The 13,486-nt window shown below is 43.9% G+C and overlaps 1 protein-coding gene across 11 annotated transcripts in view; it reads left to right on the forward strand.

Annotated features, from left to right (window-relative positions):
• INTS6L (integrator complex subunit 6 like) overlaps positions 1 to 13,486 on the forward strand; it is a 56,429-nt gene that overhangs the window by 14,072 nt on the left and 28,871 nt on the right. For all 11 annotated transcript variants that reach the window (XM_043571082.1, XM_043571071.1, XM_043571075.1 and 8 more), the window contains 5 exons: positions 9,098 to 9,247; positions 10,021 to 10,110; positions 10,341 to 10,524; positions 10,784 to 10,912; positions 12,864 to 13,027. In XM_043571082.1, coding sequence (XP_043427017.1) covers positions 9,098 to 9,247; positions 10,021 to 10,110; positions 10,341 to 10,524; positions 10,784 to 10,912; positions 12,864 to 13,027 — 717 coding nt within the window. The remainder of the gene's footprint in view (positions 1 to 9,097; positions 9,248 to 10,020; positions 10,111 to 10,340; positions 10,525 to 10,783; positions 10,913 to 12,863; positions 13,028 to 13,486) is intronic.

Consider the following 13,486-nt stretch of genomic DNA (forward strand, 5'->3'; position numbering starts at 1 on the left):
CTTTCCAAAAAAAGTATAGGCGAGAACGGTATAACTGAAAGGCAGGAAGGCGAATAATTGAGGTATGGGTTTCAGGGCGATTTCAAACTTGCTTTTTAAATTTTAGAAAACGGTTCCTGGCCATGCTTACTGTGCTTTCTTGGACACTTACTCATTATGTTGATGAATGTCACTCCGTTTTCGTTGGTAAACGGGACTCCATCTCATTGGTGTCATTTCTGTTTGCTGATAACAGTTCAATGATCAAGACAGATTCCTGGCAATGGTTACCTCTCAAGAGGGTGGCCCTGGGAGTTTGGGGAAGGTATTGACTGGCCTCCTATTTCTGTTGGAATTTTTAACATTGAATGTATGTTACTTGCATAATGTAAAAAACTGCTCATAGGGACACTTGGGTGGCTCAGTTGGTTGAGCAGCCGACTTCAGCTCAGATCATGATCTCATTCATGGTTTGTGAGTTCGAGTCCCACATCAGGCTCTCTGCTGTAAGTGCAGAGCCTGCTTCAGATCCTTGGTTCCCCCCTCTCTCTGCTCCTCCCCCACTCATGCTCTCTTTCAAAAATAAACATTTAAAAAACTGCTCATGGGGCGCTTGGGTGGCTCAGTCAGTTGAGCGACTGACTTCAGCTTAGGTCATGATCTCAACCTCCATGGGTTCAAGCCCTGCGTTAGGCTCTATGCTGACAGCTCAGAGCCTGGAGCCTGCTTCGGATTCTGTGTCTCCCTCTCTCTCTGCCCCCCTCCCCTGCTCACGCTCTGTCTCTCTCTCTCTCTCTCAAAAATAAACATTAAAAAAATAAAAATAAAACAAAATTTTAAAATGGTCATAAATTTTTTTGAGAAAATAATTTTTAAAAATTGGAAGAAAGAGATGCCATGTAATACTTTGGAAAGTAATGAATGGCCCTTCTGCGGCCTCCTCTGTTCAGTTCTTTCTGCAGTGTTTGGGTGGCTCTCACTCCTGTCCTTGCGTTGTTCCAAGGCCATCTTTGCTCATTTTTATTTTGTGTATGTGTTCATAAAAATGTCTCCTATCTGGGGGCGCCTAGGTGGCTCAGTCGGTGAAGCGTCCGACTTCAGCTCAGGTCATGATCACGAGGTCCGTGAGTTCAAGCTCTGTGCTGACAGCTCAGGTCCTGGAGCCTGCTTCAGATTCTATGTCCCCCTCTCTCTCTCTGTCCTCCCCCACTTGCACTCTGTCTCTCTTTCTCAAAAATAAACATTAAAAAATTTTTTTTAAATAAATAAAAATAAAATGTCTCCTATCCGAACCCAAAGTCTCAACAATTGAGCATGTGATCTGCACAATAGCTTTTTTTTTTTCCTGATAATAGGTCAATAGCCACAGTTGAAATGGTCTGAGAGTGAGAGAGGAAACATTTAACACTGTATCTGACCGAGTTTGGCCAAGTCTTTGCTACTCTAAGATATTCTTCTTTCACTAACAATATAATTGACTCTTGGACAAAGGAGAAAAGTTTCTAAAATGTGGCTTCTATCTCATAATTTCTTCCTGATTCTCTGGGGCAAGAGAAATTTTGAAAACTCAAAAATGCATTTTGCATATATTTTAGACTTACCTCTAGGATTGTTTATCCCCTTAAAAAATCCCTCATACTAGGTATTCTAGAGACCCATGATGCAAAATCGTGAACTCTGTGTCAGTAGACTCAAACTGTGGATCATTTCTTTGCCCAGTTTACTTAAAAATAGGTGCTCATGATGTGGGCCTTTAGCCATCTGCTGGAAAAACAATCCTGCAGGCCATAGACTGTCAAATACATTTCTGCAGTGTAGTATGGGGGTCTATTTCTTTGTTTTTTAATGTTCTTTTTTTAATTTGTTTTTAAAATTTTCATCCAAGTTAGTTGGCATATAGTGCAACAATGATTTTAGGAGTAGATTCCTTAATGCCCCTCACCCATTTAGCCCATCCCCCCTCCCACAGCCCCTCCAGCGACCCTCTGTTTGTTCTCCATATTTATGAGCCTCTTCTGTGCTGTCCCCCTCCCTGTTTGTATATTATTTTTGCTTCCCTTTCCTTGTGTTCATCTGTTCTGTGTCTTAAAGGCCTCATATGAGTGAAGTCATATGATATTTGTCTTTCTCTGACTAATTTTGCTTAGCATAATGCTAGGGAGTCAATTTCTTAAGAGTGTCTCTTAAAAACTAGGAGATTCAAGTAAGCTAGAATTCTTTTGCATGGTCTTGACTGGTATTATTTCAGTTGTCTCCGGGAGAGAATTGATGCAATCAAATCAAATGGACTTTGAGGCTTTTAGCAAGTTCAGGACACCAAGCGCCCCTGGGGAAGTAGCTTAGACAAGAAGGAATCCAAGAGAACTGGATGGTCTTAAGTAATTTTATAAGAAGAAGCTGTGTCCGTGCACATCAAACACAGAATCCTAGATAGCCCCTGTCGAACCTGGAAGCGTATCGGTACCTTGAGCCAAGGGAGAAAAACCACAAAAAAGTGCTAGCAGTCCAAATTGCTGGAGTTTTTTTTTTTTTTTTTTAATGTTTTATTTATTTTTGAGACAGAGAGAGCATGAACGGGGGAGGGGCAGAGAGAGAGGGAGACACAGAATCGGAAGCAGGCTCCAGGCTCCGAGCCGCCAGCCCAGAGCCCGACGCGGGGCTCGAACTCACGGACCGCGAGATCGTGACCTGGCTTAAGTCGGACGCCAACCGACTGCGCCACCCAGGCGCCCCATTGCTGGAGTTTTAAGGGGGAAAACCGTTGTGTCAGGGTCAGAAAATGCAATGCCGGAAGGAAGTTTTAAAAGAGATAGGAGAAGCAAGACAGTTCTGTTCTTTCACCGATACAGCGTCTTCCTAATGTGTGCGTTCATCGTGTTAGCACCCTCCTTTGTAGGTGTGCTGCAGGTAAGCACAATTGAGAAAGATGCTTGAACATTTTAAGATGATTCAGCTGTCACAGTGTTCTGTTTACGTGGGAGGCCAAGTAAACCGTGTCTCCTCTCTGTCCGAATTAGGGTCTGTTTCAGTCGTGAGGAGAAAACTCCAGAAGCTTTTCAAGCGTTAACTCACACGGATATTCCGTATAAGGCTCGAGGGAAAAGTCATGTGTCTCCTTGGGAGGCGGACTTGATTGGAAAAGCAGGGCTTCTTCCTTCCCATGTCATTCTGTCTCGCTGGTCCGGTTACCAATGCAAGGACGATATGCCGTGACAAAGTCGATAGAATGTCGGGTTGCAGAAGAAAGTGAGTTGGTTGAAAAATGCTGTTGAGGTCGATTTAGTCAGGTTGTCTGAGTTGTTGCAGAACCAGTTCCCCGCCCCCATCCCCAACTTGTGGAGAACAGATGGAAAAAGGAAAATAGTTTATCTTTCAACAAGAGAAATGGTGGCCCTGCTAAATTTAAACTCTTTGGCTTTAACTTGCGACATCTGGGAAAATACTCAAATCCGTTAATCATCTAGTTTGTAATCACCTCGAAGAAGAGCCCAAGGTCCAGGATAGTCCCCTCTGTATGGGACTCTGAAGGGCAAATGTTGCCAGCCTGATTTCATTTCCTTGAATAAAAGATTTTTTTAAACAAGTCTTGTCAAGGAGAGGGAAGCAACTTGTATTTTCTCTCCCTGGATCCCAGGAAGACTTGGGCGGAGCTTTTCAGGGGAGCATCCAAATGGGCTTTCGGGCGTGTGTGCCCAGAATGGGTCAGTGCGGTGGCTCAGCACCGAGTCAGAGGGACAGAGAGAGAGCCTGGCATGTGACAACCTATAATATAGAAGGACTATTTGTGCTCTTTGAAAAGATTCACTGTAATTCCCTTTCACACCCAGCACAGAGCCCAACGCAGGGCTCGAACTCGCGACCCTGAGATCAAGACCTGAGCTGAGATCAAGAGTTGGATGCTTAACCGACTGAGCCACCCAGGCACCCCTTCATTTATTTCTCGATTTGCAAGTTATTCCATTCATGTCATTTTTAAGGGGCACTTCTCTTGTGGAAAGTTAGATGTAGCTGCCCTAAATATGTTCCTCCGTTACCTTAGATGAGGAGATTCGTAGCGTGTTCCTTAGATTTGCACATGACGCTAAGCCTAACAAGGTCATTTGTATTTTGGAATTGGATTACAAGTGACCTCTAGCGATGGGAGCAGGGCCTTAATAAGGTTGCAGAGGATAGTAGGACATATTTCTTTTAGGCTTTGCCGTTCCAAGGAAAGGAGTGCAGATTCTCTCCTTTCTGTGGTGATGTGAGTGGACGATAAATGGCTAGTCGCTAGTCTGGAGCTGGGACAGAACCCAAGGCACTGGTAGACTGAAAAGCCCATACTTCTTCTGTTGGCATTCAAAGACGTTTTCAGTTGCCAGTACACATTTCAACCAGGCCCGAACTAACGTACTGATTCAGATGTGAGTTGTTTTCTCTCTGTAAGTCAGATTTATATAAAGGTATGGAATTACAAGATACAAAAACCCAAAGGGACCTTCCAGTTGGTTTTTCAACCTTTTCGTTGCTTAGATGAGACAACAGCCCCAGTAAGGGATAAACGACTTACTCTGGACCAGTTGCTTTGCTAGTTGGCTATAGCCACGAATGGACCAGGGTCTTCCAAGTCCTAGGTCACTGCCCCCCACACGCAACTGGTCTGCATTTAGACATGAGGGAAAGGAAGTTTCACTGAAAGGAAATTCGGAAGTTCCATTAAGTGTATGACTTTGGAGCTATAACAAGACTTGTCTACAAGGTGAGGATGTGGACTACCTAGACGATTCTCGAGTATAGTGGTTTAAATTGGTGGGCTCTAGGGGCGCCTGGGTGGCGCAGTCGGTTAAGCGTCCGACTTCAGCCAGGTCACGATCTCGCGGTCCGTGAGTTCGAGCCCCGCGTCAGGCTCTGGGCCGATGGCTCGGAGCCTGGAGCCTGTTTCCGATTCTGTGTCTCCCTCTCTCTCTGCCCCTCCCCTGTTCATGCTCTGTCTCTCTCTGTCCCCAAAATAAATAAACGTTGAAAAAAAAATTTTAAATTGGTGGGCTCTAGAATTAGGCTACCTGCGTTCAGATCCCAGCCGTGTCATTTCCTAGTTGTTCGCCCTGGACAAGTTGCTTATCCTCTCTGAGCCTCAGTGTGCTCATCTATAAAATGGAAGTCATAACAGCACCTACTTCGTGGGGTGGTGAAGGTGCCCAGATGAGGCTACAGATAGAATGGTATGCTGAGCCTAAGTGAGGTCCTGACACATAAGCACAGATGCACATTACCTGTGATTATTACTGACCACCATTACCGTCTTCATCATCGTTGTGACTTTACTCCAGGGAGACTTTTACAACTTGACCTAAAACAGTAAACCCTTAGTTCAGGAGTTCACTCATCTCAGGTTGCTCCTTCATCCCAAACCTCTGTCCCTCTGGTCTCCCGGGCTAGAAGTTTTGTAACCACCTTTGCGCTGTCTCCTTCACGCTCATGGTCGGTCTGTCACCAAGTCCTATCTTGTTGGTTTAAAATGTTTCTGCCTTCCTGTTCATTCCCAGGCTAACTCAGGTCCTGATTCCCTCAGGCTGGGATTACTAGTCAAGGCTCCTAGCTGCTTTTTCCTGGCTATGGCCAGAAATCTGTAGCCTGCCTTCCTTCCCCAATCTGTCCTATGTGTCACTGCCAGACTGACCTTCCTGAGACACTGCTTTGATCCTGTTTCCCCCTCCCCTGGAATCTGTAATGAGTCTATTGTCTGCCGAAGCCAGGCCGAGCTCCCTTGCCTGACCTCCAGGTCCTTTAGCACATCTGTATCCAACAGACATATAATGCCAGCCATACACAAATTGTAACCTCGTCTAGTAGCCACGTTAAGAAGTAAAAAGAAACAGGTGGAACTTTTAGTAATACATTTTATTCAACTGCGAAAATTTAAAACACTATCACTTCGGCACATAACCAATATAAAAGTAGATACTGAGATAGTGTCATTCTTATTTTTCTTCTAAGTCCTCCAAACGCCGCATGGATTTTACACTTACCTCACATCTCAAGTCAGACTAGCCGTGTTTTGGGGGTTTTGTTTTTGTTTTTGTTTTTGTTTTTGTTTTTGTTTTTTAGAGGGCAGGGAAGGGGCAGAGGGAGAGAGAGAGAATCCCAAACAGGCTCTGCTCTCAGTGTGGAGCCCATGCGAGGCTCGATCCCCAATCCTGCCACTGTCACCCCCACAAACAAGACCGACTTAAGTCTTACTTCTTCCTGGTTTCGGCAAACAAAATAGCGACGGTAATACGATGCCTATTTTATAGGGTTGTCCTAACCAAATGTGAAATGTGAAAGTACTTGGTAAGCTGTAAAGCTTCCATAAGAATGTATGGAACTCATTATCGTGAGTCAAGATTTTACTGACCTGTGGAGTAAATTGGAAGAAAAGACTGTGTTAAGAAGACTGTGTTAGGAAACGGGCTGTCCCGAATTCATTTCTATAAAAAAAAAAAAAATCAACTCCAAACAATGAGCGAGAAATAGAAACACAGACTTTCTGCCACCAGCTCTTCATGATTATCTTTTGGGAAGAAATTTGTCACATGAATCAAGTCCTCAAGATAGTGAGATTAATCCATAGGCCCTTTCCCCTTCAGCATGGTGAGGAATGCGTTTAGGGGCTTTTCGTTCTTGCGTTGTTCAGTTCATTGCAAACAATTGGGATTGACCTGGTAACAGACTGCCAGCGATTCAAGTGCAGGAATGATTTGTAAAATGCTTCCTTCCAATCCATAGGCTAAAGAGAAATCGAAAGAGCAATTATTCCGACAGATTCATTAGCAAGACTCTGAACAATTGGGACACGGTATTTTCAATATGGAGGAGTTACAGGGTGCTTGCCTAAGTGGTACCCGCATCTTACCCCAGCCCTTTACCAAACCAAGCTGTCTGCTCATTTTTCTTTAGTCATGCCGCGCACTGCTTTGCGGCTCCCAGGAGTTCAGTGCTCGCTGTGGGTCTAATGCGGAATTTACAATGTGAAAGTAAGATTGCTACGTGAAGTAACTCCGAGAAAGCAGTCAACTTTATAAAGTGGATTGTGAGGGAAGGGCCCACCATTCTCAGGTTTGCCCAGGCCACAGAGCTCGACCTAATGGATGACCTGGGTCCTTCGCCCATCCCTTCTGTGGACTCTCGTTCTCTTCCTTGGCCTGCCCCTCCACGCCTGCCATCAGTGCAGGATGTCCTTTGCTCCTCTTCCAATGCCCCATCTTCCGTGAGGAGCCTTCCCTAACCGTCTGGTCACTTGTCCTTTTAGTGCCCATAAATACATGTCTCACGCCTCTGTGACAGGAACTCCTCAAGGGCTGATCCCTTTCTAGATCTCCAGCGTGTAGTGTTCTGTCCAGTACGGCATAGTTGGCCCGTGCAAATTTGTTGAAGAAAGGAAAGAATTGCTAGTATCCTTCCCAAATGCATACCTTTCTCTTCCACCACAAAGAAGAAAGCTCATTTTTTAATTCAGTGTGATTTGCAACGTGCTGATAGTTCTAGGTATTTGAGGAGGACAATTTCCACACAAGCTTTCTTTGTAACTACGCTTTTAGTGAAAAGGCCATAATTGCTCGTGGCCTAAGATTTTCCTTAGGCCACAAGGAATTCTCATGCTCTGCTTTCCCTAGGTACTATAAGTCATGTATACAATCTGGCCAAAGGGACACGTGGAAAGGTTTTACCTTTAGACCCTTCGATCTGTAGGATATGTCAGGAATATAAAAAAAAAACCAAAAAAACAAAAAACCAACGGCTAAGCACATCTTTAATTTCACAGAATTTCAGACTATTGGACTGGAATGGATATTAACCAGGACCTTCACCCTGTATGGTTATGCGGGTTCTGGACGGTTCAGCCGAAGGGGGCGCCATTCTGTCGGATTCCAATGTGAATGACTCCTTCCGCTGCTTATATTACCCACAGCCTCGCACAGTGTCCCTGCTTGCCTAATCCTCTCCAATTCCAGAGAATACCATCTCGGTCCCTGGGGCCAACAGGCTCGCTCAGGGTCATGCAGATATCTCAGTCATTCTGACCCAAACTGCTTCTGGAGACTATGAAACTAGAAGAGAGAACGTTTGCTGTAGTTGTATGGATAATGGCCAGTGTGCCTTCGGCCAGACATGAAATTGAAATGATTTGGTTGATCTCTTATTGTTTGCTCTCGCCTTCCACCTCCAGCTGTATCGGCCTGGTTGGCATGACTTCAGCATTCAACCTATCACGCTGCTGCCCTCAGTGTCACCAACACTAAGGTGGCTGTTTGTCCCACCCAGTTGCCAAGCTGTGCTGTTTGCTCTCTCCTTTGCTGGCCTTCTCCTCTGTGACCTGCTGTTAACTGCCAGTTCTTCTTTTGGCTTCTCTTCTTTGCATTTGGTGCTGCTTTGTTTTTATAGCCATTACTGGCCCCCAGTCAACGTGATCTTTTCCTCCTGGTCTCCAAACCATTCGATCACAGCATGTTGGCTGCTGGCCTGGGGTCTTTGGTTCTTTGCTGCTGCTCATAGCTGCTGGGAGTGCCTGGGGGCTGCTTCTTTGCCAAAACTTTTTAAATTTCTTTTCTTTCTCCCCCTTTTCTAGACGTGGGGCTTTCTGAATGTTTGAAGATGCCAGAAAGGTTGTCTCCGAATAGTGGTGGCTCTGTTCCTAGAATTCCCCCTTGACTCTTATTTAAAGTGAACATATTGTTTGGGGGGAAGAATCTTGGTTAGAAAAGTTCATGCAGTTCAGCCCCTCAGTAGCGAATTGTCTCCATCAAGGACAGCGCACTTAAAAATAGCCCCTCCTCCCCTCCTTTCTTCATGCTCATCATCAGTGTCAAACTAAGGTAAATACTGAGGTGTTTGGGTAGGTTTGATTGGACCTGAATAGAAGATTGGACTTCCTGAGCCAGAGCCTTCCAGCCGTAATGGACGAATGCACCGTTTGCCTCTTTGCTCTTGGTCGTTAACGCCGACAGATCTTTCCGATCAGCCAAGATCTAGACTAGAATTAGATCGAGGGACTAGTGAATCTGTTAGAGGTTGGATACTTGCTGTGTAGTGGTTGTTTGCACTTTATATATTGTTCATTGTGTAATCGGGAATTTCTTTGTAAATGTTTGGTTTTCAGGCTGGTTGGAAGGAAAATCACGCAACATTCATGAGTGAACTAAAAAATCTTCAGGCTTCTGGACTGACTACTCTTGGTCAGGCTCTAAGATCCTCATTTGATTTGTTAAATCTCAATAGATTAATATCTGGAATAGACAATTATGGACAGGTAAAAAAACTTTTGAGTGAGTACAGCTAATTTATTTTGGTGACTTGGGGTAAGAATTTAAAACTGGGCGTGGTTACCAAGTTTTCTGCTACTTTTCACAACTGCCCAAAGGAAGTCCGTATCTTTTAAACACATACTTTAAAAAAATGTCCCCCTTTTGGGGGGTCTTGTATGTGGCTTGATCATAAAATGTGTAGTGCCAATTGCCTCCCCCTCAGGTCATCAGGTGTCTGAGAATGGGATGAATAAATTGCTGACAAGTGTTGGAACAAGGTATTTGAAGAGAAATTCTCAGTGTCCTTAGCTCCCTCTCGCCTCTCCCAATTCAATTGAAAAAGTTCTAGAAGTGTCCATTGATGGATAAATGGATGAAGAAATAGTGGTGTCCTTTCCTGCCCGAGAAACTCTGCTCACAGTAACCAGAGTAGAGTCCAGATTGCAGAGCATGAGTCACTAATGTCCCCCTACCTGTACCAGGAATTTGCCAGTCTCTTTCTTTTATGATTACTTAGACCGCAGAGGGAGAGGAGTTTTTGGATATGCGAGTTGGGGGAGTTCCCGACTGATAAGAATCCCTCAGTCCATTCTGAATGTTACCTCTGCAGGGATTGTTACTTGGATTTCCCACCCGTTTCAATCCCTAATCTTTTCCTTCTTGTTTATCCAGGCAAATTTTATCACACACTTGAGAGATCACTGGCCAGGCAGATGTAAAAGTTTAAATACCATTTTATTACTTTACATGGCTCTAATACTTTTTAAATGTATTTTAGGGGAGAAATCCATTTTTTTTAGAACCATCTATTTTAATTACCATCACAGATGGAAACAAGTTAACAAGTACTGCTGGTGTTCAGGAAGAGGTGAGATTTCATGTTTTTTTGTAAATTTCGTTTAAATGGCGGAGAACATGCAGCTATTTCTGTGGGAGGCATACGTTTCCAGTTAAGAATAAGCTTGATCAGACCTTCCGTCTTCACAATCCTTGAAAGATTACCGAGTACATGAAAGAAAAATGACCGACCCCTTTTGACTCTCTCTTCAGTTTTGTATGGGTTGTTATGATGAAACTTTTCAACTTTTGCCTTATCAGCTTCATCTTCCTTTGAATTCTCCTCTGCCTGGAAGTGAACTAACCAAAGAACCTTTTCGTTGGGATCAAAGGTTATTTGCCCTGGTGTTGCGTTTGCCTGGACTGGCTTCTACGGAACCAGAGCATCTAGGGAGTGTACCAACTGATGAGTCTGCCATCACACAGATGTGTGAAGTCACAGGAGGTATTGGCAATATTTCATATTTCTAGAGGAAGAATTCAGAGCAGCAGAGTATGGTTTTGCTTAAATGCCGTATCCTGTCTTGTCTTGTTTTCCTTCAGAATCTTTCAGCTCTCCTGCTTAAGCTCATCCTGAGTGTGATGTTTGCAGCCAACATAGTTATGATTGGTTCAAGATATACTCTACGATTTCAGATGCTTACATTGTTAAGTAGTATTTTATTTGCTCAAACTGACACTATTTGCTTTTCCTTCTGGTATAGGTCGCTCCTACTGTGTTAGAACACAAAGAATGTTGAATCAGTGTTTAGAATCTCTAGTTCAGAAAATTCAGAGTGGTGTAGTTATTAACTTTGAAAAAACGGGACCAGATCCACTTCCTGTTGGAGAAGGTACAGTACGTGACTTTTTTGTGGTTTTTTTTGCGCCCCAGAGAATGATCCGAGGTTGGGACGACAGTAAACTGATAATAGACACAGCCTGTACTATCCACACACGTTCATGTGGTTGCAAACATCCATCCAAACAATGGCCATGCGTTCACGTGTCAGTTGGTCTGATGCTAACAACTTTAATCCAGTGGCAAACCTCTTAAGAAAATTCTTCCTTTTTCTTACCCATTTCATCTTCCCTGGTCCCAGTCTTGGGATACCCTGCATTATTCACCTTTCTATGAACGAAGTACCTGGAGAATCGTGGAGGAGTGCCACTTAACCAGCAATCTGGTTTTGGTCTTGCGAGTGCCAAACGGGCCACGCTATCTTTATGAAATCTGTGTTCGGTACCGTATGTCAGCAAGAGATCGTGAACCTTTATCCGGAAACCGCTGATATCCTATAAGATCCTACACCAGTATTTTCCTGGCCACTGTTTAACTGCAGAACCTTTTCTCTTCAAATGACATCTCACAGAACGTTCCACATCTCAAAACAGACAGATTATGGCAGTGGATGATAGCAGAGGTCCTTTTGTACAGGGGAAGGGTCTTCTCCTTCAAATCATCCCTGCGCCGCAAGCCCTGGAGCACTGTGCGCTTCACCTCCATCCTGTGCTCTCGCACACATCATTACCACCGTGACTGTCTGACCTGATCCATACATTTTTTTTTGTTTTTAAGTAGGCTCCATGCCCAGTGTGGGGCTTGAACTCACAGTCCTGAGACGTAGAGTCGCATGTTCTATCGACTGACTCAGCGAGGCTCTCCTGATCCATGAGTTTTAATTGTGTGGCCACAATCGGTCATAGCTGCTCAGAAAGACATACGTCTCTGTCGGAAGCCATGGATCCTGTGGCTCCTGACCTTTCTGATGTTTAGTGCCTTGAACCCTTTGAGAAGCTGTTGGAAAAATAGAGACCTCTCTCCCTAGAAGAACGGACATAGGCCACACAAACACAATTTTGTATTTAATTCTAGAGTTTCTTGGACTCCAGTTTAAGAACACCCACCACAGAAGACTGAGGCCTCACAGTCTGTTTTAAATTCATTAATGTAATTGTAAAGGAAGGACATGTTATGTATTGCTAACGATTCACTGCTTCATCCATACTTTTGTGTTCAGTTACCTTAATGTGAACTGGGGATGGTCATACTGGAAGCCTATTGGATTTGGCGTCATGTAAATAGCTCAGATTTTTCTTTCTAGCTCCATTTCTCCTTTGTCTACGGTTCTTTTTTTTTTTTTAATTTTTTCCATGTTAAAATTTTTTTAATCTTTGTTTATTTTTGAGAGAGAGAAAGAGAGAGAGTGCAAGTAGGGAGGAACAGAGAGAAAGGGAGACACAGAATCCGAAGCAGGCTCTGGGCTCCGAGCTGTCAGCACAGAGCCCGACGCAGGGCTCGAACCCATGAACCGTGAGATCATGACCTGAGCCGAAGTCGGACGCTTAACCGACTGAGCCACCCGGGCGCCCCTACATTCCTTCTACCTTGGAGTGAATCTGGATCGTTTTCATTTTGCTTTTGTAGTCATTGGGTGGGTTTAGCCAAGCATATTTTTGCCACTTAATGGGGACTAGAAAGAAAAGGCAAATGGAATTTATGACCTATTTTGTCAGATTCCACAAATGTAAAAACTATACCAGGGGATGAGCGATTTCATTTGCCTGATTTGGAAGAATAACTCTAGTTGGCGTGCTGTGTTTAATTTATGTGTCCAAATCTCAGCAAATTGAAAATTAATTTTATAATGGTTTTCGATGTAACTATGCATTTGGGGCATAGTTAAGGATCGGGGTGTTTTGGTTTGTTTTGTACTTTGCTTTTAGCTGAAAATTTTGTACAAGAAGATCAGCAGCTGGAAAAAGAACTGTATGCCTTAGTGTCTGCCTTTGTTTAACTTGTAGATGGACTTACGGATTCATCCAGGCCAAGCAATTCATTTGCTGCTCAACCCTGGCATAGTTGCCATAAGCTGATTTATGTACGGCCTAACTCTAAAACTGGTGTTCCTGTTGGACATTGGCCAATTCCAGAATCTTTTTGGCCAGATCAGAATTTACCTTCACTAGTAAGTAGCATAAAACAAAATGGTAAACATCATTTGGGTTTTCCGTTTCCTGATTACAGTGACCCTTGTAAATTACTTTGAGGATTTTAAGCCGTGCTTTCTATCTCTTGCCGGGAGTCTAAGTTTGTACCAAAAAGCAAGAGAGGACTTCGTGCTATTCTGGCATTCTTCCTTTCAGTGGCTCTTGCCACTCGAGCTGCCCACTTTGGATGTTAAGGCATGGCTATTTTTGATGGTGTTGCGATCGGTGGCTTGGCTCTTATTTCAGAGTGGCTGACTTGATTTACATGGCAGACGCAATGTCTGAAGAGTGCTAGCATTGATTTTCATGTACATCCTCAGGGAATTACAATTTAGCTTGCACCTTGTGTAGGTTCTAGAAACATATTCAAAACAGAAGCTCTTCTACATCTTTCTAGGGAGTCACTAGACACCTAGTGGAACTTTGTGGACCTGGTT

The sequence above is a fragment of the Prionailurus bengalensis genome, chromosome X (assembly GCF_016509475.1).
Source record: "Prionailurus bengalensis isolate Pbe53 chromosome X, Fcat_Pben_1.1_paternal_pri, whole genome shotgun sequence".
Classification (NCBI taxonomy): domain Eukaryota; kingdom Metazoa; phylum Chordata; class Mammalia; order Carnivora; family Felidae; genus Prionailurus; species Prionailurus bengalensis.